This window comes from Arthroderma uncinatum (assembly GCF_011692745.1).
Source record: "Arthroderma uncinatum strain CBS 119779 chromosome Unknown scaffold3, whole genome shotgun sequence".
Classification (NCBI taxonomy): Eukaryota; Fungi; Ascomycota; class Eurotiomycetes; order Onygenales; family Arthrodermataceae; genus Arthroderma; species Arthroderma uncinatum.
This window is the reverse complement of record NW_022983865.1, coordinates 2165134-2193133: the sequence shown is the minus strand read 5'-3', so window position 1 is coordinate 2193133 and position 28000 is coordinate 2165134. Positions and strand designations below refer to the sequence as shown.

The 28000-nt window shown below is 49.2% G+C and overlaps 10 protein-coding genes across 10 annotated transcripts; 5 read left to right on the top strand and 5 right to left on the bottom strand.

The window, feature by feature from the left end:
- Positions 1–8: 8 nt before the first annotated feature.
- On the bottom strand, positions 9–2850 carry GIQ15_04410 (uncharacterized protein; the record flags this gene model as incomplete). The annotated part of the gene is made up of 3 exons (XM_033551827.1): positions 9–1851; positions 2247–2578; positions 2815–2850. 3 exons carry the CDS (start codon positions 2848–2850, stop codon positions 9–11), a joined length of 2211 nt encoding a protein of 736 aa, XP_033405557.1.
- Positions 2851–3262: 412 nt separating this feature from the next.
- Positions 3263–6195, top strand: GIQ15_04409 (U3 small nucleolar RNA-associated protein 13; the record flags this gene model as incomplete). Its single annotated transcript, XM_033551826.1, has 3 exons — positions 3263–3436; positions 3492–3519; positions 3584–6195. The coding sequence occupies 3 exons, from the start codon at positions 3263–3265 to the stop codon at positions 6193–6195; spliced, it is 2814 nt and encodes a 937-aa protein (XP_033405556.1).
- A 248-nt stretch (positions 6196–6443) lies between these two features.
- On the bottom strand, positions 6444–8006 carry GIQ15_04408 (pre-mRNA-splicing factor spp2; the record flags this gene model as incomplete). Its single annotated transcript, XM_033551825.1, has 1 exon — positions 6444–8006. One exon carries the CDS (start codon positions 8004–8006, stop codon positions 6444–6446), a length of 1563 nt encoding a protein of 520 aa, XP_033405555.1.
- Positions 8007–8715: 709 nt separating this feature from the next.
- GIQ15_04407 (MYB and HSA domain-containing protein) lies at positions 8716–13123 on the bottom strand (the record flags this gene model as incomplete). Its single annotated transcript, XM_033551824.1, has 6 exons — positions 8716–8736; positions 8790–9746; positions 9803–9960; positions 10044–12751; positions 12851–12997; positions 13080–13123. The coding sequence occupies 6 exons, from the start codon at positions 13121–13123 to the stop codon at positions 8716–8718; spliced, it is 4035 nt and encodes a 1344-aa protein (XP_033405554.1).
- Positions 13124–13424: 301 nt separating this feature from the next.
- On the top strand, positions 13425–14913 carry GIQ15_04406 (uncharacterized protein; the record flags this gene model as incomplete). The annotated part of the gene is made up of 2 exons (XM_033551823.1): positions 13425–14276; positions 14323–14913. The coding sequence occupies 2 exons, from the start codon at positions 13425–13427 to the stop codon at positions 14911–14913; spliced, it is 1443 nt and encodes a 480-aa protein (XP_033405553.1).
- A 572-nt stretch (positions 14914–15485) lies between these two features.
- GIQ15_04405 (eukaryotic translation initiation factor 2 subunit gamma) lies at positions 15486–17145 on the top strand (the record flags this gene model as incomplete). Its single annotated transcript, XM_033551822.1, has 3 exons — positions 15486–16015; positions 16065–17051; positions 17115–17145. The coding sequence occupies 3 exons, from the start codon at positions 15486–15488 to the stop codon at positions 17143–17145; spliced, it is 1548 nt and encodes a 515-aa protein (XP_033405552.1).
- A 1136-nt stretch (positions 17146–18281) lies between these two features.
- Positions 18282–18650, bottom strand: GIQ15_04404 (uncharacterized protein; the record flags this gene model as incomplete). Its single annotated transcript, XM_033551821.1, has 2 exons — positions 18282–18507; positions 18568–18650. 2 exons carry the CDS (start codon positions 18648–18650, stop codon positions 18282–18284), a joined length of 309 nt encoding a protein of 102 aa, XP_033405551.1.
- Positions 18651–18933: 283 nt separating this feature from the next.
- GIQ15_04403 (uncharacterized protein) lies at positions 18934–19530 on the top strand (the record flags this gene model as incomplete). The annotated part of the gene is made up of 1 exon (XM_033551820.1): positions 18934–19530. One exon carries the CDS (start codon positions 18934–18936, stop codon positions 19528–19530), a length of 597 nt encoding a protein of 198 aa, XP_033405550.1.
- A 159-nt stretch (positions 19531–19689) lies between these two features.
- GIQ15_04402 (CAAX prenyl protease 1) lies at positions 19690–22604 on the bottom strand (the record flags this gene model as incomplete). Its single annotated transcript, XM_033551819.1, has 5 exons — positions 19690–19925; positions 19990–20182; positions 20241–20987; positions 21094–21276; positions 21810–22604. The coding sequence occupies 5 exons, from the start codon at positions 22602–22604 to the stop codon at positions 19690–19692; spliced, it is 2154 nt and encodes a 717-aa protein (XP_033405549.1).
- Positions 22605–23345: 741 nt separating this feature from the next.
- GIQ15_04401 (uncharacterized protein) lies at positions 23346–27593 on the top strand (the record flags this gene model as incomplete). The annotated part of the gene is made up of 6 exons (XM_033551818.1): positions 23346–23410; positions 23457–23835; positions 24100–24379; positions 24464–24640; positions 24701–24724; positions 24781–27593. The coding sequence occupies 6 exons, from the start codon at positions 23346–23348 to the stop codon at positions 27591–27593; spliced, it is 3738 nt and encodes a 1245-aa protein (XP_033405548.1).
- Positions 27594–28000: the final 407 nt, after the last annotated feature.

Below are 28000 nucleotides of genomic sequence, written 5' to 3'. Positions count from 1 at the left end.
AATTTTACCTATAATTGGCCCCATTGGAACTTCATCCTACCCAGTATGATAGCAGCGCCAGCTCCTAGACCCCAGACTCCCGCACTAATGGCTGCTTCAAATCCTGCAATTAATGCCATCTTCCCTACGTAGAAGAGCATATCCGTTGCACCCCCCCCGCCCAGCCATGCCCCTAATGGCCGTACATCAGAGCGAAGCCCTAGCACCGTTGCTGTAGCCCCTATTGGGAGTAGCATAGTCGTAGGTTGAGCGGATAAGAACGTAGCCGCGAGGCTGCGAAGGTAGAGAGACTCAAAGGGATAAAATAAAACAGACGTAATTATGCAGGACAGGTGCGAGGAAAATGCATCCACGGGATGTGAGGAGAGGATAGTAACACGATGGTCCCATTCTTCACTAGGTTGCTGTCTAGAGCGGTCGGCAAGCGGTTGTCTTCGAGGGGTAGTGCCGTTCGCCATATGTTCACTTGAACTGCTACTTATGTTGTCAAGGGCGCCATTTGGCTGATTTTCGCCCATGCCTAGTGTTTGCCACTCAGTGTCTGACTCCCGCAGTGGAGTATGTCCGTTAGGACCTACACCGTTTTGTAGGGTGTCGTTAGGTGCATGACGCGCCTCTTCTGAGTTTGGCTCGCCAGGATTCGTATCTGATCGATGTGTTGGGTGCGCAAGTAGGGCATCCAATAGTTCGGTTGCAGCACGATCGATAGCACTAGTTTGTGATTCGGTTCTGTGAACCACGCCGTTAGGGATGGAGACGTTTGCATTTAAAGCTTGGTCCTCCACATCCGCCCCTGTGTGGCTCTGCAAGAGCTCTAGATGCATGGTAATAACGTCGGAGTTTTGATGGATAAGTGACGCCCTGACTCGGGGCGAAGAGGGTGGGGATGATTCGGGAGAAGGTGAAGGAGAGAAAAGGGTATTAGGTCGAGAGACAGGCATAGGCTCAGGGGCAGTTTCTAGCCTTGGGGGTTGAAGCGGCATGTTATGCTGATCCGGTGTTGAAGCATGTGCCTCATCACCAGGGGGTTGTATTGAAGCGTGCATGTCTGAGAAATATGTTTCTGGCATCTGGAGGGGTGACTGAGCAAAGCGATTTTCTTCATCCACAAGGATCTGGCCGGGCTCTTGGACACCCTCTGCCTGCGATGGGTGGGAGTGTAGAGGAACCGGATGTCCAATTGAGACGTGCATTGTGGCGCGCCCATCACCGTACACAGGGCTTGCATCAGCTGCTGGGGCATCATGGCTGTAATCTGGGCTGGCTGGCCTTAGTCCAAGATCACGCTGTAGCTGCTCAACTCGTCTTTGGACAGATTCATATCGTTCTAGCCACGGAGCTTCGCTGGGATCCAGTGCTGGCTCAGTAGCCGGTTGATGGCCTATGAGCCGGAGAAGCCAATTTTTCAAGGTAATCAACTCATATCCAATCTCCTCAGCTAGCGTGAAATGGCTCCGTTTGATTTCTTCCTCAGATCTCTTCCCCAAGGACGGAACGGTCCATTCAATAAGCTCGTTCTCTACAGCAACTCGAAGGGAGAGCTTATCCGGACGATCTGGTTTCGGGAGACGACGCCGAAGAATCCTGTAAACTCTAGCTTCAATAATCGGGCGTATGTTGACATACAGGTTAAATATGACGAAGGGTGAAGTAATTAGGGAAAGGCCATACAGGCCGATGGACCGGGCGGATAGCTCTGAAGGCAAAGGCGGCAGCTGTATAAGGGAGCTCGATGTAAAGGGAATCAGGGAATAAAGCGAGGGGATAGAGAATACGGGTAAAAGATGAAGTGATTGTAAGAGCGCGAACATGTATCCCTGCCCAAGGACTATTATAACAGCGGAGTTGGCGCTGGATACAAGTCAGTATTAAGATAATCAGACACTTGATGGGGAGAGTAAATACCCGAATGATATTATTTTGAATAAGCCGTCAATGAACTTTTTATACCATTGTGCGTCCAGGAGAGGGGAAACCATTGAATGGAGAGAGTCCAAACCCGACTCTAGGAAGTGTGACCGACAGACGGACAGTAAAAATGACACTGTCCAAACTGGGAGTCCACCCAAATAAAACCCAGCAAAGCCAGCTTGTTGGCGCTCCCGTAAAATGATATCTCTCAATGGTGCATAATTGTACCTTTTGAATGTCTTTATATAACATGGTTAGTTCTTTCAGGTGATATCATTTTTTAATCGAAGCTATAGGAGCTTACTTGAATTCGACAAGCAAGAGACTTAGTCCACCATGACGCTCCAAACATTGCCAGCTGATCTATAGCCGCCAGTGCCAGGCCATAGTCATTCTCCTCTGCGAGTAGAGCAATCTTGTCTTGTTCATTCACGCTGGCTGAGTTTAGGTCCTCGCCGCTTACAACGATGCCCATGGTAGATAAAACATCGTTCTTAGCTTTTCTAAGTTGTTTGGCCTCCGCCTTTGAACGACGGTTGATGGGATGGCCCCGAGCGTCATACTCTTGGACATATCCGTCTGCGTTTGTATTTGCTAAATGTTGGTTGGGTTGCGGTACAGCCTCTCCATTAACCGTGAGTTCTGGAGCCTCATAGGGAGACCGGCCCTATATATATAGTTAGTTACGGGTATAGCCAAAATTTTATGTAGCTCCAGGATGTATGCGATGACATAACATGTGGTAGATGCGGTTCAGGGAGCTTGCGCAGTCTGGTTTAGCCACGTCTCTGGCATCCATAACGGCGCCAGAACATAACACGTAGCATAAAGAGAGGCATATCTAGAGCAAGAAGAAGCAGAAAACGAAAGTGATGCAGAGGAATACATGTTCTGTGGACATACCAAAGCGAGCGAGTTGAGGTATGCGCGTCTCCCCATACTAAGCACTGGAGATCAAGGTTCGGTAGACGGATAGAGGAAGCATTTCGCAATGCTATCATTCAACCCCAAGTGAGCATCCAGAACAGCTACACTCACCAGAACCACTCATGGATATACGACCTTTGGAATGTTGCTGTGACGTTTATGAAGTTATTGTGATTTGACGTTATAAAAAGTGGCGCTTATCGCGGCTATTGGGCACGACCCACCTTTTTCTAATCTTCAATAAAATTTTAAGCTCAAGAATACAGCAACTATTTTGCGACTACACTGGACGAAGAATTGATGTTTGCTGCGAGGATTGGTGTCGGATTTTAATTTTCAATATTGAGTAATCGAACTCATGGCGCTTTAATCAATCGTGTTTTCCAGTACTCTATCGATACCTGCGCAAAATCCTTATCGAACCATGTCTAAAATTGCTGTCAAGACCACCTTTGAGGCACACAAGACCATACAGCCGATATACACTGGCGGAAGTGTTTCGCTTGATGCTAGTGGCCGTTTGCTGGCAACATGCATTGGAGAAGATGCCTTGGTAATTGATTTGGAAACGGGAGAGAGATTGGCGCAGATTGAAGGCGTGAGTGATTTCCAGAGATTTCTTTAGCGAGCTGTCGCTAACATGATTTCTAAAGGATGGCGAACTTATCACCAGTATATCCAGTATGTTTCACTCTCATGTCATATTTCCCTTATTGGCTATCAACTAAGCTAACATTGTGATCAGTATCCCCCAATGGGTCCCATCTAGCTCTTTGCTCGAGGTCACTCTCCATGCGAATATTTTCCCTAAAACCCTCCGAGGAATCCTCTGGTTCCATTCAAGCAGAGCTCCTCCGATCGCTCAAGCCACATACTACTCCCGTCGTTACAACCACAATTGATCCCACGAGCTCCCTTCTTGCGACCGGTAGTGCGGATGGTTCGATAAAAATATGGGACCTTCGAAGAGGATACGCAACGCATACCTTCCATGGCCACGGAGGAGTGGTTTCAGCTTTATGTTTCTTTGAGATTCAGCTAGAGAAGCTCGCGGTGAAGCAAAAACCCCAGTTCAAAAACATACAATCCAACGATAGTGATTTGCCCGACTCCATGACATCAGGGTTTCGCTTAGCATCTGGAAGTGAGGACGGCAAGATCCGGATTTGGGACCTACACAAAAGAAAATCTGCCGCATCTTTAGACTCCCATGTTTCTGTCATACGCAGCCTATCATTCTCCAAATCAGGGAATACTTTGCTATCCGCAAGTCGAGATAAAACGGTCATTATCTGGGATGCTGGAACATGGGATTGCAAAAGGATCATACCAGTTCTTGAGAGTGTTGAAGCGGCTGGATTTATATCCGATGGTCCGCTATGTTACATCGGTGGTGAGAACGGTCGGTTGAGAGTCTGGGATTCGAGTAGAGGCAGCGAAGTTACGGAAGATCAGGCAGTGGGAAGTGAACAGGAGAGTGTTGTCACAGTTCAGTATTCTGAAGGGCTACCATTTATCCTCACGGTTCATGTGGACCAATCTCTAAAACTTCACTCTCTTGAGACATTGTTCTCATTAACACCAGGTGCCAAAATTGAACCTCTTTCTGTCACGCGACAAATTGCCGGCAACGATGACGAGGTTATTGACATGGCTTGTATTGGCCGAGATAGGTCTTTGCTTGCACTAGCTACCAACTCAGAATATATACGGATTGTCCGAGCTCAGCCTATGGACGGAGTCGATGAGTCCCAGAACCACTTTGGAGTAGACATCGCTCGGCTGGAGGGCCATGAAGAGATTATAATATGCCTTGATGTTGATTGGTCTGGAAATTGGCTGGTAACCGGTGCCAAAGATAACAGTGCACGACTATGGAGGGTTGACCCAGTCAATTCGTCTTTCACTTGCTTTGCAATCTTCACTGGCCATGCCGAATCTCTGGGAGCAATCGCTTTTCCAAGGTCCGCACCTGCTGCTGGTACCCCTGCCTTTGAGGATCCTCTCAACCACCCACCTCCTTTTTTCCTTACTGGTTCCCAGGACCGAACCATCAAGCGATGGGATACGTCCAAACTCAGCGTCACAGCATCAAAACTTCATACCCCAAAGGCCCTCTATACACGAAAGGCCCATGACAAGGATATAAATGCACTTGATGTGAACTATTCATCTACGCTGTTCGCGTCCGCTTCCCAAGATCGTACAGCGAAGATATGGTCGGTCGAGGACGGTTCTGTTACTGGTGTCCTTCGTGGCCATAAAAGAGGTGTATGGTCCATTCGATTTGCTCCGAAAGATACACCAGTTTCCACCACCGCTTCTGGGGCAAATGGTAGAGGAATAGTTGCCACAGGTTCTGGAGACAAGACCATCAAATTATGGAGTCTTTCTGACTACAGCTGTCTTCTAACATTCGAAGGCCATGCTAACAGCGTACTAAAAGTACTATGGCTTCCCCCACCACGTATTTCCGAGTCAGATGAAGATATATCTTCTCGAGGGGCTGCACAAACGAGTCCCCTTATCGCCTCTGCCGGTGCCGATGGGCTAGTGAAGATATGGTCTCCATTCACAGGCGAGGTAGAAACGACTCTAGATAACCATACTGACCGTGTTTGGGCTTTGGCAACGCCATACGCACCCTCATCTACCACATCCACACAAACAAATACTCGAGAAAGTCACCTAGATTTTTCCTTGATATCCGGTGCTACCGATTCGGTGGTGACTTTCTGGAAGGACACAACATCTAGCACACTGTCTGCTGCTGTAACAGCAAGTTCCGCTCGCATCGAGCAGGATCAACAGCTTCAAAACTATATTCATGCAGGTGCATATCGCGAAGCCATCACGCTTGCTCTCCGGCTAAACCATCCAGGACGATTATTATCCCTCTTCACCAGTGCTATCGATGCCAATGACGATACAGCCGAGCGGGGGCCTGATAATTTGACCGGAAATCCTGACATCGACGCTGTTCTCAAGTCACTCGATCATGAACTACTATATATTCTCCTAATCCGTCTACGGGACTGGAATACGAATGCTCGAACGGCACGAGTATCACAACGCATCTTGTATGCACTTTTTAGATCATACCCTTCATCTACCTTTATTGAACTTGCTGGCCGAAAGAATGCTTTGCCAGCCGATGGCAAGGCCGAGAAATCGGCTGCCATGAAAGATATTTTAGATGCACTAGCTGCATACACGGAGAGACATTACAGGAGAATAGAAGAGCTTGTCGATGAGAGTTACCTGGTGGAATGGGTGCTCGGCGAGATGGATGGAGGTGTTGGAAGCGCCGCACCAGCGTTAAATGGAACAGACGCGGAAGACATCATTATGATCTAAGTTCTGGGGATGAATACTATTGTCATTGTGTATAGGAGCTGGTCGAAGCTAAAAAAAAAGTATAGGATTCATGGGGTTAATTAAGGAGTTGTATACTACTGTGTACGGAGTTTGTTTTGGAAGCACATTTGATTAATAGATCATGATCCAACGTCTTTATTCATCTATATATTGGTACATACTCTGCGACAAAAACTATATTAGCCATCCTGGGAGTATTCGTGTGAGGCATACATGTAGACCACTCATCATCTGTTACTCCTTTCATAATCTCTCCTCCTGTCTCGATCTTGATCCCTATCCCTATCCCTATCCCTATCCCGAGTTCTATCTCTGCCGCTGTCAGAACCCCTACTTCGATCATCCTCCCTATCCCGCGTTGATTTATGCTCTCGGTCCCTGTGTCGATCTCGATCTCGATGATGACGGCTACTGCTCCGGTCCTTCTCCCTGTCACTGTCTCGGTCCAGCCTATCGTCATAGTGTCTTTTGCGAGGCCTGTCCCTATCTTTGCCCCTGTCCCTGTCCCTATCTCGATCAGTTGAAGAGCCGCTTTCAGTTCTACGACGATAATCTCGGGACGACTGATCATCATCGTAATCATCTCTGTCAAAATCGCGTCGTCTATCACGATCCTTCTCCGTATCCCGACCGCTTTTAAGTAAATTACGGTCTCGTCTTTCTCTCCAATCATCAGCACCCTCCTTCTCCTTTGCCTTGGTAGATAGATCCTTAAATTCATCTTCAGTAATGAGCTCTCCGGTCTTTTTGCTCTTCATAAGAACAGGTGTATAGAGGCCTTCGCCATCATTCCTCGCTTTTCTCATTGCGGCTTTCCCCCAAGCACCTAGCTCGACTTCGGCATCTCCGCCTTTTCCAGAAATATCTTTCGCGCCGATACCATGGTATCCTGCTCTTCGTTCAGGGACGCGTGGTGTAAGCTCTGTATCACCATAGTTTCCTCTGCCGACAGGTTGGCCCTCTTTCCACCCCATACCACGCAGTAACGCTGCTCCAAACTCTTCAACTGGCACGGCGTTGTAGGCACTTAGACTGGCTGGAGCAGGACGGGAATCTATATCTCGACGGAAGGACTTGGTTTCGTCGTAGGCAGAAGATGGTTTTCTATCCTTGGGTCGAGCAGTGATGACAAGATCTGAGCGTTTGGATTCGGCTTGTTCACCCTTGCTCTCACGGATGAGAGCTTGTAAAGCAACCTCGTCCTGCGATAGTGGCTTCACCTCCGATCCTTCTGCTGTCGTCGATACTTGCTCGACTGTATGCTCTCCATTTTCGCCATTCCCTGAATGCCCTTGTGGTGCAGGCCCTGTAACCACATCACTACTAGGTTCCGCATAGCTCAAGCCAAATTTCACTTCTGGCGCCTCAACTTCTGTCGTTGAGTCTGTTGTCCCGTTCGCCTCCCTCTGTCTCTGAGCTTGTACTTCGGCCGGTAGCAAGCTTCTGCGTGCAGTTTGTGTCTGCGCCTGTAGTTTATCCCTCCACTTATTCCGTGTCTCGACTTTAATGATTAACGGTTGTTTCTCTGTCTTGACTCGTTTATTGGTAATTATTGCGCCGCCCGCCTGGTGGTCGAAGCCCGTTACTTCTTCAGGGACTGGCTCTGCTTCATCTTCGCTGCCTGAATCATGGTCGCCGAATTTCCGGGTCCTGCTAGAGAGGTTTCTTGTACCAAATGGTGCTGGCTTTTGGGATGACGGGGTGGGCGTTGACCGTCGAGAAGAGTCACTGGATAGCGCGATGGAAAATGGTTTCGGTTTTGAACCTGCCTCTGAGCTTCCGGATGGCATAACGAATCTTTTATGGTGTGTAACAACCAGGTAACCCTCCTAGAAACCCTTGTTGGTGAGTTGCAAGTCGAAGATATTAATTCCTGACTCGAAGCTCTTAACTTTGTGGCGATAAGATATCTACGGATGACTAAGCTTTTATGTAGACAGGCCTCCTATGCAAGAATAACCAAGGTCAAGAGAACTACAATGACAAAATGTTTAGAGATAGGCAAAAAGTTGAATCATGGGAATTAAAAATAGTTAAAATGTGAAAGGCTCGGTCCTACCCTCCAGGCGTGACAGGCCAGACACAAGCATGCAAACCTATACATGCACGCATCTATTCAATATAATACATACAGTAAGGGCTAGACAAAAGGCAGATTGCATTCGGCGAAGTTGTGGGTACGTGCTAGGGATTGATGTAGGGAGGGTAAGTGGGAAGGGAAGGGAGAAACGTATGTCGTTATCCATGTAATGGCATGAAGTGGATCGATTAATATAGAGCAAGTATCGAGCAAAGCGGCGTAACGAGTAGATCACCAACAGCGCAAATCGTGCAGACATAAAAATCCACTATCAACGTCGTGCTCAGCTTGAGGTTGTTTGAGCTTGCGGGGGTCGCGGACTCTTGCCCGGCTGCTGTTGTTGTGACTGCTGCTGTGGTTGCTGCTGTTGCTGTTGCTGTTGCGCTTGCTGCTGTGGACCTCCCTGGGCGCTTGCAGGCCTATGATTCTGCGGCGTTGCGCTTCGACTCTGGTGCATGAGCATGCTAGTGAGAGCGGGGCTAGATACACCTACACCTGGCCGACTCTGTTGACCAGCCTGCGATACGCCGAGACGGTTAATGTACGCTTGTGCCTGTGCCTGGTTTTGCACAGTCACCGGTGTACCATTCACGACGCCCTGTTGTGGGATTTGCTGTCCGGCGTTGCCGGCCTGGTAGTTGGGAGGGAGGGTACCGACGCCAATGTTACCTACTACGGCGTTCAGGGCAGCTTGGGATAAACGTTGCTGTTGCTGCTGGTACTGTTGGAGACGCTCTGCAGCCATTTTGGAGATTTGATCCTGCGACATATTTGGGTGGAGACGTTGGAGGGAAGTTTGGATATTGTTTACGGTGGGCATGGCGGGGCCGTTGGAGAGGGTGGTAGCTGGATGGTTCATGCGTGGAGAAGCAGTAGGGATAATACCGGGGGCAAGAGATGAGGCGGCAAAGGAAGGGCTTCCGGCATTGGTTGCAGCTTGGAAAGCGGCCATGAGAGCAGGGTTGTTAGCCGTAGTGGTTGGGGCGGCGTTCATGTTAGGAGAGGAATGAGGGCCTTGCTGTGGAACGAAGGTTTGCTGGCCACCGTGGAACTGGTGCTGTTGTTGGCGAGATTGGAGAAGGCGTTGTTGCTCTTGTAGACGGTTGGCTTCGCGGATGATGCGTGAGTTGTCTGGGGAGCCCTGGACAGGGAGACCTGGCCGCCCACTGATAGGTTGCTGTAGGCCTTGCTGTGGCATCATCTTCATTTGCATTCCACCGGGAACGGGGATTGGACCAGTGGCCGGGAGTGCATTTGGTATAGATGCCATACCGGGGTGTGGACGAGGTTGAGCAACGGGTGCACCGTTAGGCATGCCATTCGGTAGTCCATTTGCAATAGGGACCTGGACACCAGCGGCTGAATTGGGGACCGCTGCGGCAGGACGGCCTGGCATACCATTGAACTGAGCCGATGGGTTTAGCTGTGCCGCACGCTGAGCCAGGGCAGCCTAGATGCACGAGTCAGCGATGGGATGAGACGGAGTACGTTTCGTTAAATCCTTACCCGTTGATGAGCAATCACTTGCTGGCGGTATTGCTCCTGTTTCTCCAAGAACTTGAGTTCCCTCTCATGTTTCAGTTGGCTGAATTCCTGCGGCGTAGAGATTGGTGGACGCGGCTGAGTTGCTTCATTGACCTTCCGCAGCGATGCGAGTTGTGTGGCTAAAAAAGATGTCAGTTTGGTTGCACAGAAAATATACAGACAAGGAAATGAGAGAAAGAAAAAAACTTGAATGCGTGCATACCATGCTGCTGCTTTTGAAGGATCGCCTCCCGTTTCTGAGATAGTTTCCGCATCCCAGCCAGGAGCGCCAGGTGTCTTGATGTCCGCTTCCTCTCGACCCTCAACGGTTGCGCGGTTCTCCTCCTGATCATCGCTTGTGAGTTTGGATTCAGCTGACCACCGTTCTGTTGCTGCTGTTGTTGCTGCTGCACGGCCTGCTGCTGTGCATTAAGTATGGATCTCTGGGCAGCTTCTAGTCGTGCACTGTATGTTCGGAAATACGGAGTCTTTGCCATGTCCGCAGGTAGACCTTCCAAGCCAATCCACCGCTCAAAGCATTCCCAGGGTGTTCTCCTGTCGGAGCCAGACGTAAAGCTAGATCGTGGAGCAAGGCAGCTGGCGATAAGTGACCAGTTGTAAGAGTATTCTTGAACGAGTTTGCGAAGCTCGTCGTCCTCTGCATATGTCCAGTGGGACGATTGTCGAGATTCGTAAAACCCAAGCGGTGGCATGACGTACTCGGTTGGAGGACGGAATGTATGGCTTGGATGAATTCGATCGCGAAGGCCCTTGTATTCGGACGAAAAGAGTGCGACGTCCATCTGTTCGGGTGGGAGAGGTCTGTATTCATCTTCATCATCGGCATCATTAGACATGTCTTGTTCGTAATCATATCGACTTCGTTTCCTGGGTGGACCGTCTTCCTTGAACTGTATCGTTCCCTGAGCGTATTTCGAGACTGCCAGTAACTGTGTCTTCCATATGTCGTCTGGCTCGATCTTGAAGGAAGGCTTATTGGTTTCTGGTATTATCTGCACGGGACAGTAGAATGGGAGTTCTCCGAGTATTTTCTCCGAGGCCATCGTTCGTTCCATGCGAAATGTGAATTCATCTGAACCTGATGAGAAAATGGCAGCGGGAACGTTTCCATCACCGAAATCCGGCTGGTCGTCGTTGAATCCATCGCTCACAGAGTCGTCGTCTGCAGAAGGGATCAAGTCAGGGGTAGGATGGTTATTAGGCAATACCTCATCGTTGTTCCCTTCCATGATCCTGTCAAGAAGAGGGTTAGGTTTGTCATTCTGATCTGAGGCTTCTGGCGGCCGTTTAACAGGGAGACGTAGAGAAACTCGATGCTCTTCCTCGCTGGCAACATACTCCGCGCACCATTCAGCGCAACGTTTCGCAGCCGTGAGTTTCCACTTTCGTTCTTCTCGGAAATCCATACGCATCCACTTTACATGATCCAGCATGATATCCCAGTGCGTCACCTGCCTCGATGGTTCCGGAGACCGTTGTAGCTGTCTGAGAGCCCATCGGTTCGAGTGCTGTAGTTGATATATTCGCTTCAAGGTGCGACAGTCCATTTGTTCGTGGTATTCAAGGAAATGATTAGAAGTGTTTAGGGTTTTATGTGCAGTGGAAAGAAGGGTATTGAGGCTCATGGTACGGGGAGGATAGTGAGCTTTTGCCTGGAAAAGAGTGTAAAGGTAATCCTGCTCCTCGTTGGGGGATCTCCGCGATACATCTTCTAGCTGGCGAGCTAGCCGCATGGCCTTTTCCTTCTCCTGGGTCGATGTCTTGGGAAAGATGACGGTAGACAGCTTGCTTCTCTCCTTGTCCGGTCGTTCGCCCAGCCGTAATTTGGACGGTGAAGCTGGAGAGGCGTGCGATGTCGCGGCCTGTCTGTCGAATAGAGACGACCGTCGAGAGTCCCTCGAGTGCTGTTCGGTGTCCGGAGTACTCGGTTTTGGACTCTCTCCCAGGATCTCCGAGACAGATTTGTGCCGGATTGCGCCTGACGCAACTCTCGTGGTCATCCTCTCCGGTCGTGGGTTCAGCTCGGGGGCCTGTCTCTGGGTTTCAACCGGTTTCGTGACGTGTCTGGCATCAGGCGCGTTCTGTAAGCCGGCAGGCGAAGAAGGCCGACTGTCCGTTGGTTCTCGTTTTAAATTTGGCTCCTTCACGTCGCCAGGCGGCGCCTCGGCCATCTGTTGGTCTCCATCCCTATCCTGGCCGTTTGCAGACGACTGGTTGGGCGTTGCGGAGTTTCGCATGGACATGGCTGCCTCGAGCTGAAGCTGTTCATCCGGAGTTGAAGGCACGGCGGTCGACAAGGGCTGGGACTGGCCGTTGGACTGCGGTTCTTCTGTAGAAACCTTGCTCATCGATATGGAATCGGCGATGGAGGCGACTGATTCGGTCGAGCTAGAGGCTGGCGATCGTTCGGTGGCAGAGGTATGGCTGGAGGACGGTCCCGAGGAAACGGGTGAGGACGCGGTCTCTGTGATTTTTGGAGGGACGACGATGGGCACGACGCCTAGACGGTCATTAAACGAGGGTGTTCGGTTGATCTGAGGCGGAGTTTGGGAGCTGGTGGTGGCATGTCGGGGAGAGGACGGGTTTTTTGTTGGAGAAGCGGTCGCATGTACAGGGCCAACGCCGTTGAGCTGTTGAGCAGAGGCAGCGGGCGGTTCTGTCGCCGGCGACTCTACCGTCTGGACACCTGCTGAAGACACGGCGAGCTGTGGTTGAGCTGACGATGCACTCTGGCCGTGTAGAATTTGCTGGCCCTGATGACCGTTTAGTTCTGGAGCCGAGGCCTGGGGCTGTTCGAGGTCACCGTCTGCGCGCGACTGAGACGGCAGCCCGTACTTCCTCCCATGTTCCGCGAGAATAGCTTCGAGGTGCGGTCGTTGTGGCAGGGTGCTTTCATCGTAACATCGGCCTCTATGAACAGTTAGCAACGCAACCACAACCGGTCACGCCCAAATCCATGGAGCCAGAATTAGACACCACGGTAGGGATACTATCAGCAAGACGACGTACTTTGTCAGGTCGTTGGCGTCGAGGAACGCGGCCTCGCGCTGGCGGGCTTCGGGGTCGCTCTGGGGGCTGCCCTCGCTGGGATGGGGGAAAGCGGCCGTCGCATAGTACAGCTCGCTCAACTTGCGCTTCCGCGACGACAAACAACGCCTGCAACGAGAGGTCAGCGAGCGATCTAGGGTAAACGGGGACGGGGAGAACGATGGGAGGGTCGGGGGAGGGCGTAGCCTACGCGATCTCGTCATGCCTGGATCTGAGCAGCCCGTCACGGAGCATCGAGGCTGTCTCGCGGCGGCATCCGATTCACACGCAGAAAGCGAGGGCCCAGCGGCTCTCGGGGGTCATACGAGCGCGACGAGTCGCTCTGATGAGATGGAATCGATGGCGGCGACGCAGGTTTTGATGGCGGCAAGATGGGCGAGATGGGGAGTTTGGGAGTTTTTGTCGAGATCTTGAAGTTCTTAAGTGACCGCGGCGATACTTTTTTCCACCATAATCGTTATAAAATATAAAAAAAGAACGAGAATATAGCAAGAGAACACACGATATCAACGAAAAGATAACGAGAGAAAGAAAGATGGGAAAAAGGAAGAGAGAGACGGAGGAGGGACCGCGCAAGGCGATGAAGGGCGAGGGAAAGAAAGAGAGAGCTACAATACAGATAGTGACGGGCTCCTACGAGCGAGTCCTCCACGGCATCAACGCAACAATATACGAAGATGAAGCAGAAGAGACGAGGTTTACGGATACATTTCTCTTCCAGGCGCATACGTCGGCCGTCCGCTGTCTCGCGCTGTCGCCGATGCCCAGCGCAGACAACGAGCAGCAGCAGAACGTCCTGCTGGCGACTGGCGGAACAGACGACCGCATCAACCTGTACAGCCTCTCCGTCTCGCCGATGGCTGCAGACGCGGATCTGGTGCCCGTCCCCTCGCTGGCCGGCAACAAGATCCTCGAGAACCCCAGGAACCGCGAGCTGGGCGCGCTGATGCACCATTCGGCCAGCATCACGGCCATGCACTTCCCAACCCGCTCGAAGCTGCTCTCGGCCGCAGAGGACAATACCATTGCCGTCACCAGGACGAGGGACTGGACGGTCGTCTCGTCGATCAAGGCGCCGCATCCCAAGACGCAGGGGAGGCCGAGTGGTGATACGGCGCCGGTGGGTGGTGCGCCTGCGGGCGTCAACGACTTTGCCGTCCACCCCAGCATGAAGCTGATGCTTACGGTGGGCAAGGGGGAGAAGTGCATGCGGCTCTGGAATCTGGTTACGGGGCGCAAGGCCGGCGTGCTGAATTTTGGGCGCGAGGTGCTTACGGCGGCAAAGGAAGGGAAATGGGGGAGCGGCGAGGGAAGGAAGATCAGGTGGGATTCGGCCGGGGAGGAGTTTGCCGTAGCATTCGAGCGTGGCATCGTCGTCTTTGGAGTGGTATGTTTCTCTTTCTACATATAAAGCTATATACTGACTTGGGTAGGACTCGGTTGCGAGATGCAGAGTGGTGACCTCGCCATTCACAAAGATACACCACATTGCGTATCTAGACCTCGACTCGTCGGATGAGAAGCTACTCGTTGCCTCCACAGAAGACGGACGGCTGGTGTTTTACTCGACGGCGGTTGACTGCCTGGAGGAGCCCGCAGAGGGGAGCGAGACCAGCATCCCAACAGCGCCGTTCCTCTTCCAGCTGGGCGGCAAGGACCACGGCCAGTCCAGCCGGATAAAGGAGTTTGAGATTCTCCCTCTGCAGGAAGATTCGAAGACGAAGCAGTACCTGGTCGTCACCTCTGGCAGCGACGGGGCCCTGAGAATATGGACCATCAGTCCAGACGAGTTCAAACCTTTTAAACCTGCAAAGGCTAAAGCTTCAAAGGCCGGCAAGAAGTCTGTTCCCGTCCAGCCTATGCAGATAGGCAAAGTCCTGGGGACATACGAGACTGGGAATAGGGTTACCTGCATGAAGGCGTTTATCATGCGTGAATCTACAGTCCCGGACGATGATGATGAAGATGAAGACGAGGAAGAGGAAGAGGAAGACGAGGAAGAGGAAGACAGTGAAGACGACTAGATGACACCGTTGACTATCTATCAGTCAGGGGCAACCCAGACCCCTTCTATACATACATAGCAGCAATACAGATACATCTACGTCTACCATATCTACATCTACCATATACACCATATACATCCACCATCCATCCATATCCATCTACATCTACACCATATCTACATCTACATCTACACCATATACATCTATCTATCTATATATAATATCTATATAATATCTATAATATCCAGTGTGTATCAGTATCGATCTTATCAGTCACGTGCCCGATAACTGATATTTTTTTCAAACTGTGACTCCAAAACATCGAAGAAACAAAGATAGAAGAAAGACGAGAAGACGAAGAGAAGAAGAGACAGTGATTCTTCCTCGACCAACGCAGCTGTCCGTCGCCCAGTCGCCGCCGTCTCGCAGCAAAGTAGGCGTCGCCCTCAGCAAAACTGCAGTTACCCCACTGCCTCGCTCCCATACTAAAACCTTCCACTTTTCTCAGCCATATTCTCGTCCCTCTGTGTGCGACAACCGATTCCTCCATCCCGACGTCGCGACAGCTCAGACAGCGCCCGGTTGCAATCATGGCGACGAACAGTGACTTTTCCGACGACGAGTCGCAGCCCGGCTCGCCCGTCCTGGGCGACTCCAACGGCGTCGAAAATGCCTTTGAAGACCAGGAACCGCTCGACCACGAAGACGATTCACAGACGCCGCTCAAGTCGGCTCTAAAACAGCCCAGCCAGGAGAAGAAGCCAGAGCTCCCCGAGCAGCCTGACCCGTCGACCCTCGATCTGAACGTGCTCACGCCGCTGACGCCCGAGATCATTGCTCGACAGGCGACTATCAACATCGGCACGATCGGTCACGTCGCTCACGGAAAGTCGACGGTGGTGAAGGCCATTTCGGGCGTGCAGACTGTCAGGTTCAAGAACGAGCTGGAGAGAAATATTACCATCAAGCTGGGATATGCGAACGCAAAGGTTTATAGGTGTGATAACCAGGCCTGTCCTAGGCCTACCTGCTACCGAAGCTTCAAGAGTGACAAGGAGGTCGACCCTCCATGCGAGAGAGAGGGCTGTACCGGCAGATATAGACTGCTTCGACATGTCTCGTAAGTGCTCGTTGAATGTGAAATGTAGATTTCATGCTAACATGGTCAGGTTCGTCGACTGCCCTGGGCACGATATTCTCATGAGCACTATGCTTTCAGGTGCCGCCGTCATGGACGCAGCCCTTCTCCTCATTGCTGGTAACGAAACTTGCCCGCAGCCCCAAACCTCCGAGCATCTGGCTGCCATCGAGATCATGAAGCTCAACCACATCATCATCCTACAAAACAAAGTCGACCTGATGCGCGAAGACGGCGCTCTGCAGCATTACCAGTCGATATTGAAGTTCATCCGAGGAACAGTCGCTGATGGATCTCCTGTTATTCCCATCTCTGCTCAGCTAAAGTATAACATCGACGCGGTCAACGAATATCTCGTCTCGCACATTCCAGTTCCAGTGCGAGACTTCCTCGCCCCCCCTCACATGATCATCATTCGATCCTTCGACGTGAACAAGCCTGGTTCTGAAATCGAGGATCTCAAGGGTGGTGTTGCTGGTGGCAGTATCCTGACAGGTGTGCTGAAACTCGGTGATGAGATTGAGATTCGACCCGGTATCGTCACCAAGGATGAACAAGGAAAGATCCAGTGCCGTCCTATTTTCAGCCGCGTCGTAACGCTCCTTGCTGAACAGAATGATCTGAAATTTGCTGTTCCCGGCGGTCTTATTGGTGTCGGTACCAAGATCGACCCTACCCTCTGCCGTGCTGATCGTCTACTTGGTTTCGTCCTCGGCCACCGCGGTCGTCTCCCTGCTATCTACAGTGAGATCGAAGTCAACTACTTCCTTCTCCGTCGTCTGTTGGGTGTCAAGACCGCCGATGGCAAGCAGGCCAAGGTTGCTAAGCTCGCGAAGAATGAAGTGCTCATGGTGAACATTGGTTCGACCGCTACCGGTGCAAAGGTCATGGGTGTCAAGGCAGATGCTGCCAAGTTGAGCTTGACCAGTCCTGCCTGTACTGAGGTCGGAGAGAAGATTGCCCTCAGTCGAAGAATCGATAAGCATTGGCGTTTGATCGGCTGGGCCAACATCGTTGCGTAAGTAGTCAATCCCTTGGCGCTGCAGAATAATATATAAAATTAATGCTAACCTTCAAATAGTGGTAACACGCTGGAGCCGATCTCTAACTGAATTTGATATGACATGTTGGTGGCACTTACACTCCTGGGAGATGTACGATTGCCAGAAAGGGGCTACGAAAGAGAGTCGAGGGAATCAGAGGACTGCAATGTGCAGGGACGGGCCGTATCCATATCAGTCAAGAGAGAAAAAGGTTACTGCTATACCCGCAAAACAGCTAACTAGGCATACCATATATGCCTCAGATATAACGAACGACCTGTCTCCTCTCTACCTTAATCCTGCCGCATCTCAATATAAATATTCGGCAAATACGTTTTTCAAATGGCAAAAAAGCAAGGTCTTATTTCCATACTTTTAAGCATATTTCCGCTTGTTCTAATGGTTTTATCCTTCCTTTACTGTTCTACTTTCCTGCCCCCCCGCATATTCCATTTATGTCGAGCAGTTGCATACGGCTCATGTGTTCCGAGTCTCTTTTAGTCTTCTTTCTACCTCTACTTTCTCTTTTGTCGAAGTCCCCGTTCTCATCCTACCTTGCTCTTTTCTGCTCCCCCCGTTGTTCTGATGCATAGATAAAACTGTGTCTTTTTAGGTTGGGGCTGAAAAGGTACAAAATGGAGAAAATGTGCAATGACAGCTATGAAATAAAATTATTCCAAAAGCATTCTGATACTACTTAGATCATATGTATAATGAGTCTGAGTTCATGGAATGTGAACATAAATAATTCAAGGATGCACCTGTTAAAGCAAGGTACTGGGTAAGGCTTAGACGGATACAAGTGGAAGCAGAGAAGATAATGATAACAGATACATGGAGGATTCCAACATAAAAAGTTCTATAACACACTATTGTACATAGTTTATTCTTTCCCCATGACCTATAAAGCAACAGCCTAGGCCAAAACCTATAAGCTACAGCCAAAGGAAAATCAACCCCAGACCCAAACTTTGGGCTGTCACAAATAATTCATTCCCAATCCCCGCCGCCTCTCCATAGCCTGTTGTAAAGGGTATGGAAAGAATTTATCCTTAAGAGCATCATTCCGTTCCTACCAGCTCATATACTTCCGGCTCTTAGATCGTCTCCGTGCCAAAACTCCACGGCCACCGCGACTCCGTACGCGTGCTAAAAAGCCATGGCGACGCTTTTGAACCCGTCGGCTGGGATTATAGGTGTCTCGCTTAACGCCCAGCGAGGCAGTGGATGAGAAGCCGCGGGATGTAGACAGGCCGGTCGTTATAAGCGAGCTCGATATCGGGTTTGAGTAGGGCGATTGTTGGCGTAGAAGAGAGGTTGAGGACGATGGCTGTGGCAGAATTGATGTTGCGCGAGTTGCTGAGAGGGTAGGCCGCGAGGCACTGAGCACAGAGAAAGATCTGGCCGTATTTTGTAAAGTCGAGCTGTTTTCTAGCTGTCAGAGATATTCCATAAAGGCAATGTCTGCGGACAAACTGTGGGCTTACTCACCTTAAGATGCTGCTCGGAGCTCTTTCATAGAGACATCTAGTGATTTCAAAGGGCTTGACCCTCGCAACTCGTAAGCTGAACATGATTGCTGGTTATTGTTGATTCAATTCGCCGTCTCATCGTCGATTGAAACCAAAAAGTTCGCAGGAAGTTCAAAAAGGTGCACGGGCCACTTTTTTGATCGAGCCAAAGAGAAAAAAAAAATATCTTGAACATTCAATCTAAAGACCAATCGCAGACTCAATTTCCATTGAACGAGGATTTGACGATTTGCTACAAGCCATAGCTCTTGCAATTGGATATACTGTCAAAATTCTGTCTACACAGTTTGTCGACGGCTAAATAATACACAGACGTGCCTCGAAAATGGCATCCAAAGCAGGCCCAACTCCGCTACCTGCGACCACAATCCTCAAGAGCGAGCGCATCTCGCAGTCAGAGGCCCATGAATTCCTCACAGCCTATCTCGATCGCGCTGCTTCAGATCCAGGCTTCCAGCCAGATTCAACCCTTTCACCACAAGGTCCCATCGCTGCAGGCGTGGGCTCGTCTCCAAATCTAGTTATACACAACCTCAAGCGAGTACAAGCTGGGTTGGCCGGAGAAGTGCTCGGGAAGGATCTCATTTTTGCCAAACTTGAAAACGAGGGCGGTTCCTCTGGCGGCGTGTTCGAGCTACAGTCACACAATGCAACGGACGGGCAGAATTGGGGAGGAAAGAAACGAGATGCCGCCGCAGTTACCGGATGGCAGGATCTAGAGAGCTACGAGAGGGAGCAAACCGATATCGTGGAGGTTGGGGATGGTGATGATGAAGTTGTTGCAGTCGAGGACGACCTGGAGACAGCTCAGGGCGATAAAATCGATAAAGACGAGCGAAAGAGAAAGAAGAAGGAGAGACGCAAGCAAGAGAAGAAAGCCCTCATGGCGGCCAAGGAAAAGGAAGACGAAACGGAGATTTGAATTGAAAATTTTAACTATTCTTTCCGTCTGTCTATCGATAACCGTTGATTATCCTACAACAAGTCATTGCCAATCCGGTAAGTTTATTCTGCCCTAAAGAAAAACTTTGAAAAACAAAAAAAGAGGGCCTAGAAATTGTGATGTCGTTTCTAACATCTTTTATAGCTCTCTGTCGGCCGCCTTGACGGCTTTATCACTGTCGATGGGCTCCTTTTCTCCAGTAATCTTGCCTCCCTTCCAGCCGAGAGCTGCAAGTCGCTCAGACAAGATTGGGTGCGAGTAGTGGTAGCTCGCGTACATCCAGTCTGCATCCATCGTGGAAAGGTTTTGGATCTGGAGTTTCAGCAATGATCTGGCCAACTCCTTGGAATAGCCCAGGCTCACGGCAAAGGCATCTAGAGAGTCGTTAGTATCAAAGATGTTAAAGTTCCTAGAGAAGAAACGATAATGGGAACAAACCGGCTTCAAACTCGAACTTCCTGCTAAGGATGTTCATCAACAGCTTAATAATGGCATCTGTTGGTGCGAGTGCATCTGAAAATAGGAGGAACCCAATCATGATTGGCATTTCGTTGTGGAAGCCAAAATCCTGATACAGTGACTTGTTGGTAACGAAGGCAGAGAATAAAGCGAAGATGTAGAACATATGGAACTATAAAAATGTTAATGATTAGCCCAGTAACGTATATTGCAATAATGAACAAACATACCTGTCCAATTCCAAATAACTTTGTAGTATGGCTCAAGCTCCAGTGGCCCAATTCGTGACTAAGGACGGCAATGACCTCTTCAGGCTCACTCTTTTCAATCAGGGTATCGTAGATGACAATGTGCTTCTTCCATGGCAGTCCAAAGAAATAGGCATTGCTGTGTGCGCTTCTCTTGCTTCCGTCGATGACATTTAATTCCGAGAGGGGGAATTTCAACCTTTTAGCCAGATTCTCGACTCCAGTCTTCAAGACACCGGGTTCCAGTGGGGACAGCTTGTTGAATAGAGGAAGGATAGCAACGGGGTAGATGGTGATGGCGAATAGCTGGACAAAGATTCCAAACATCCAAAGGTAGTAGAAGAAGCTGGTTCCGGTAGTCTGTACGATCTTCAAGATGGCGCTGATGATTGGAGTTCCAAGGACGACGGTCAGCATCTGACCCTTGAGCATATCCATAACCCATAATTTGAGAGTTTGCTTGTTGAAGCCGAACTTCTCTTCCAGGACGAAGGTGCTGTAATATGAGGTGGGGAGCGAGAGGACCGTTGTAATAATGTTGAAGACGAAGACGAATATCAGGGTATGAGTGATCTCTCCCCTAAAGCCTTCAGGGGCGTATATAGACAGCAAAAGACCGCTTACTCCCCATAGTTTCGGGAGGGCATCGAAGTAGATAAATCCAAGGTTCTGAATCTGGCTGTACAGCCCGCTAACGAAACCGAACTGAGCCTTTGCGCGTCCATATGCCTATGATACCCAGCGGTACAGGTCAGTTAGAGCCTCGAAGTAAATGAAATACGACATAAAAGTAGAGACGGCACTGCCATGGCTCCCAGGACTTCCGCGCGCATACCTGACTTTTATCGAACACTTCCTGTGAAACTTCACCTTCCAAGACTTTTGGAACCTTTGTGGCCTGCAGGAACTTGTACTGCCTCAGAGAGAGGAACCCTTCGAGGAGGTATTGTCCCAGAGAAAAGCCCACGAGGACCTTCTTCCAGGGGAAAAAGGGCTGGTCGAGAATCCGCGCGAGCTCCTATATACAACATAGAGATCAGCCATCTAGCTTAAGAACGAGGGTTATTACTGCGGGCAGCCGGTCAATCGCCAGCCCGGAGGACCATTTACCTGGAGAATAAACATGGCTACAGAGCTGTCGGTGCCGTTTACAAGGAAGCGATGCTCTGGTGTCTTCGAGGTTGCGTGAGCTCGCGATAAGGACCAGATTTATTTATTTAGCGCGAACATAGACGCCAAGACTTGCACTGCAAACTGTCCTTTGCTCTCAGCCGCACCAGAGAGATATGTTCAGAGGGCTGCCTTTTGATGAAAACATTACTATCGTAATATAAGACTACCGGGCAAGTAGCATGGCCTTACCGCATCACCGGATATTTACTAGTTGAATATAGAAAAAAATTGCATAAACTACTATCTATAAATAGACATGCTAGTTCAGTATAGACTTGAGATTGTCACAGATAACATAAAACAAAAAGGGAAATAAGCATGGATAATCAGTAGAATGCCTCACGAAGAAACAATTAACTCTCTTGCCTTAGCAATAACAGTATAGGCCGTTGAAGTCTGGTCCAACCTCTCGTCATCCCAGACAATCCCGACGCTGCTCGGATCCGTCAACAGCCCATCGAGTTCAACAGTACTATGTTGGCCGGCTCTCCTCCTGCCATGTTTACCCTTCAAAGGAGGCTTGGATCGCGTTAACGAGCCTGCATTCTCATAAATGCCATCTGACTTGCCATCAAGTCCCGCCCAATCTGTACTAAACCCATCCGGCACCCAGCTTGCCTTTTCGACGCGGAAGGTAGCGCAGTACCTCGGGATTTCAATCTCATACAGGATCCTGGCCTTCTCTGATGGCGGGGAGATAGACAAGGCAAAGACATTCTCCATCTTCAGTGAGAGGAGCTGGTGGGTGAAATCTTGTATGAAGTTACTGTATGCTGGCGAGGTGATGTTGGGCCCAACCTCGGTGGTAAATTCGTAGGCGCTCATTGTGGCAGTGTCTCGGCGGTAGAAAAAGAACTTCCCCCGGAGTTCACCCAAGGTATCGAGGTTATCAAGGCACCGGGGACTGCAGATCTCAAGAAAGGGGACACCTAGTGATTCGGGGTTGGAATCCTGCTCGTAGACCATGGCATGATTCGAAGGAAGGTCATAGTGTCGGTGCAAAAGATGGAGAGAAAAGATGTCTTCCATCCCATGGTCACGGATGACTTTGAGGAGAGCATCACGCACGGAAGATTGCTCCCTCTCTTGGTTGTCGATTTCCCGCAAGTCGATGTGGGGGATGGTGTTGTAGATTTCTGCTGGGAGAAAAGATTCATCAACTTTATAGGCCATGATGGCGGCCTATGGCGAGCAGTATAAATCTCTAGTAAAGAGTTTAGCAAGCAATAGAGTCCCTTTTCTCTGTCTCTTGAGTGGACAAGATGATCTTGCATCAAAGCAGGTAGGATTCTGATGGATATAATAGATTTCAGAATTCACATCTTGACCAAAATACGCCCGTGACTGCGGGGTTTGCATCCTTGTCGAGGCATCCTTCGATCCAATAAGAACAGAGTACGGAGTACACAGGGATATATTGAGCCATGTCATTACTTTCGTAGAGCTGTTCCGGTGAGCCCAGAATGAAGTCGCTTGGCTTCATATAACTTCTGGGGCGGAAACCCCATGTCTTGGACGACACCTACACAGCAAGAATAGTAGGCGTCGGCTTTTAATGATGTAGGGTAGTTAAATAGATCAGATTGAAATTAGCATAAATATAAACAAACACTTAGCTGAAGGGGGGATTAGTTCTAACCTGGCACAAAACAACTTCACGGCCCAACTCGCTCCGCCACTTCCCCTTCCCCTAAATACCATTAGAACGTATATATTCAAACCAGGTTTAGGCATTTGGAACTTGGTCTCAGAATCTCTTCCGTCAACCGAACTAAATATGCAGGCTGATGCAGGGAGCCTAAGCCTCGCGTCGGGCCGTCTCCCCACTGAAAAAAGTTGCAATCCACGTAGCGATCTCTCTCGCTGTCCGCAATTATTTGGGATAATGGCCTAGGAGCAAGATATCTGGAGACCATGTCTATCACAGCCAACGGCCTCAGCGTCTTGTACAGCCCCGCGGAGGCAGATACACTTGCGGAGTAAGTAGATCGTCCCATCGGCTCGCTATAAAACAAGTCTGAACAGTTTTGTCGATGAAAGCATCGTCTTCGTCCACGGACTTCAAGGGCATCCGAGAAACACATGGACGGCACGCCCTTCGCATAATGAATTAACATCCAAGAAAAATTCACGGAGACCGGGATTTCTGAGATGGCTGATAGCGAAAGACTCACGCCGCCAGTCAACGAACGACGGTCGATCAGACGATAGCGTCAGTTCCCAAGGCGACGCCGTCTTTTGGCCCCTTGACCTGCTGCCGGAAGATTGTCCAGATTGTCGGGTCCTGACGTTTGGATATGACTCTCTGGTAACGAAGTTCTTTGCCGGACCGGCAAACCAGAACAGTATCCATGGACATTCTAAGAACCTTTTATACGCACTTGGACGAAGTAGACGTGGTTGTGTTAGTACAAATACCTTGAAGAAAAATAGGCCAAAGGTTTAACTTTCGGAATTATTCACAGCAAGGCCGATATATAATATTTGTTGCCCACTCTTTGGGGGGTACGTATATATTTATATTAGCTAACTTGAAACCTCATGCCAACCATATACCCGAGCTGACTTCGACCCCTTGAGTATATAGGAATACTCGTGAAAGAGGTAATGTCCTTTCTATATCCTCTCCCGAATACTGTCAGCGACATAGCTTAACTGTTCCTTATAGGTGCTTCGTAGGGCGGCAATCGACGAAGATGCGGATCTGCTGGACATCCGAAATGCCACAAAAGCGTTCATCTTTCTGGGGACGCCTCATCGCGGCAGCAGCATGGCGCCCTGGGGTGAAACTGTTAGAAAAATAGTTGCCATCAGTGGGTTTAATACAAATGACAAAAATATACGTGCTTTACATATCGATAGCACCGAACTTGAAGTTTCTAGGGAGGACTTCATCCGACAGTGGCGTCGGGAAAATTTTATTGTTCGAACGTTCCAGGAGAGCCTTGGTACTAGATGGATTGATGGAACGAGGACGAAGGTTGTTATATCACCCAGGTAGCGAAATTTGACTAACCGAGACTTATAGGTAGTCATGGACGTATCGTCGTCGTTAGATGACCCAAGAGAGCATGCCGAACATATAAACGCAAACCATCGTGAGATGTGTCGCTTCACTGGGAAAGACGATCCTGGATATCGACAGGTAGGAGGTGAACTCTGCAAGATTGTGGACACTCTTCGTCATGAACGCCAGGAAGAAGTCGAAGGTACCTATTGGTTGATGTTCCCTTGGAATAAAGCAATTATAATAACTAACCTGTTTGCAGAGAGGCTATCGTCTGAAGAACTCGGTATGAAAGTATCTAACAGCTATGTAACGATATCCCATTTGCTGATATGTGGGCAGAATGTTTACGTTCTTTGTGTGTCCCTGAAGTCGACATGTGGGAACACAAAACTAATCCGGACGTGCAAACAAGTTGCACCTGGCTCTTTAACCTTCAAGAATATCGCTCTTGGAAGGATTTATCTGACCTTCAGACAAAGACTACTCTTCTTCGAGTGAAAGGGAAACTAGGAACTGGAAAATCGACATCAATAAAGGTTGCCCTTTCAAAACTGTGGAGTGAAGATGGAAATATCCCAGACATCAAGTTGGCCTTTTTCTTTAATAATCGCGGAACCCCTCTTGAGAAATCACAACTAGGACTTTTCAGGTCGTTGTTGTTTCAACTCTTTCGGCAATCAAAGCAGATACTCAAGCGGTTTATGCCCAACTTTCGTCAGAAGGCGGACTTTTACAATCACGAGTGGACCTGGAACCAGGAGGAGCTGAAAGATTTTTTCATGTCCGTTATGACAGAATTGTCACCGTCATCTGCATATATATTTATCGATGCCCTCCACGAGTGCGAAGAATCTCGAGATATCATTACATTTTTTGAATCCCTCCGCGCCACCGCCCTTCAAAAAAGAGTTTCTCTTAGGATATGTTATTCTAGCCGGCACTATCCTCCCATCCAAGTGGGGAACTACGTTGAACTCCATATTGATGCACATAACAGCGATGATATCGAAAATTATATTGAAAGGAAATTGGAGCCAATGTTCCGACGACGACATATTGACAAACTCAAGTCCTATATCATCGAGAAAGCTCAGGGGGTATTTCTGTGGGTTGTTCTGATTATTAATAAAATAATCAAGGCCAACGACAACGGCGAGTCAATGAAGAAAATGCAGCAAATGGTAGAGGTTGTTCCTGATAAGCTAGAAGCACTCTATAAAGAAACGCTGGAAAGTGTCAAAGTAGACCACCCCGTCGAAACGCTGCTGGTACTACAGTGGACGCTTTGTGCTTCTCGACCGATCACCCTGCTTGAGCTACGTTATGCGCTCGCATTCCAGAATTGCGGGTATAAATCCCAGGCTGAAGCAGAAAATTGTTTGTCCTTTATTGAAAGCGACCAGCAAATGGATTTACTTCATAGATCCCGCACTGGCAATTTAACGGAAACAAGAACACAAAAGGCAGTCAAAACAGCGTATGCTCGACAAATTTTCGACCTAGATAATCAGGAGACTGTTCACTTTGTACATGACTCGGTTAGGAGTTTCCTCTTAAAGCACGGAGGCCTCCAATTGTTTGACTCTAGTGCAACAGAAGAGGCTCTTTGCCATGGCCACCACCAACTTGCTGAGGCGTGCATTAACTACCTAAACGCTACCGAGCTGCGCCGTTTTGCTGAATCACATTCTGAAGCAGACACCCTTGGCTTAACCAAATCGGTTGAGCTTTTCAAGAAAATTTGCTGGCTTTTCCCCTTTCTCCATTACTCGATTCACTCTGTTTTTGAGCATATCGTGGCAGCCAGGACCTATCAATCGGACGAAAAGGGTCGTCCGTCGTATTTATACCAGCGCATGAAAGAGGTTTTCCCAGTTTGGAGATATTTTTCTGATCTTGATAACAAAAGTTGTTTCCATGAGCTTCATGACCCAAGCGCGACTCTAACCCATTTAGCGGTGGAATATAATCTAATAGATTGGGTAAAGGATTATATTTCAAATGGTGGCGATGTCAACTTAGAAGGTGGCCGATTCGGTACATTTCTACAGGCGGCTGCGGGTATGGGACATGAGGAGATGGTGGACCTTCTTCTAGACCATGGTGCAGATATTCATATATGCTCGGGGAGGTTGGGATCAGCCCTCAGCGCTGCAACCTCAGAAGGAAATTTATCCATTGTGAAAACCCTCATCCAGCGAGGTTCCAATGTAAATGAGGAATGTGGGGAGTATGGGTGCGCCCTACAAGCCGCTGTTTGTTCGCCAAATGGAAGCAGAGAGCTCACCCGCACTCTTCTTGACGCGGGCGCAGACATCCATATGCAAAACGGGACCTTTGGCACAGTTCTCCAGGCGGCTGCTCGGAAAGGCGATGAAGAAACTGTTCAAATCCTTCTTGCATGCGGTGCAGACATTAACATCCGACATGGGAAGTATGGGACTGCTCTAGGAGCAGCCGCTGCTAAGGGCTACGAGAAAATTGTGCAAGTTTTCCTTGAGCTAGGAGCCGACCCTGCCGCTGATGCTGGCGACTATGGAAATTCCATATGGGCTGCGGCTTATAATGGACGAAAAAATGTTCTACGACAAATTCTCAGACACCATTGGCCATCATGGGGACAGGAAATGGTAGAGAGCAAGGCGCAGGATATATTGAGCGAGGCTAGTCGCACCAAAGCGTTTCACGAGGCAGTAGAGAACGGAGATCTCGACTTAGCCAAAAAATTTATAGAGGATGGTATTGACCCAAATTCGATGGGAGGGGCATATAGCTCTGCATTACATACTGCAGTTATATACGGACATGTCGACATTGTGGACCTCCTTCTTGCCCAAGAGCGGATCAAGGTCGACGTTAGCGATTTCGAAGGTCGCACACCACTTTGGCGTGCAGCAAGTGATGGGCACCTAGAAATTGCGAAGAAACTCCTTGCCACTGGCCAAGTCGACGGTCAGCACAAGTCTAACTCAAAGCGCAATCTTTTGTGGTATGCTGCATACGATGGCCGAATGGACATGATCCGCCTGATGCTAGAGGCTGGTGCAGATCCGTACGAGGCAGATATGTATGGCCAAACACCAATCATGGCAGCAGAGGAAGGTGGCCAGAAAGAAGCCGTTTTATTTCTTCAGGGGAATGTGAAGAAATAGTGGATATGGTATCAAAATACCATATTTTACTATCTCTCAATATACTGCTCTATGTGCGGAGTAAATATGAGTTATCGTTTAGCCATCTGTGGGTGATAGTGACATGATTATGCGACTGTTTTAATGAAATTGGGTTCGCAACACTAAGGGGGATTGCACTATAGCATTGGATTCAACTAGATTGGATATGGTAGCCTATGTGATACTATGCTGTAATATATATATTAATAGAGGGTGATGATGTTTTACAACGTCATATGCATTACCACGTAAATTCATATTTAAGGTAATATTTATTAAGTACATGGGCAAAAGTAAACACCTCGAGCAGAGCCATATGGAAGATTTTATCATAAGCTCTTACGGGTCCTTAGATTTTTTACTAGAGGATTGAAGAAAATGGCCCC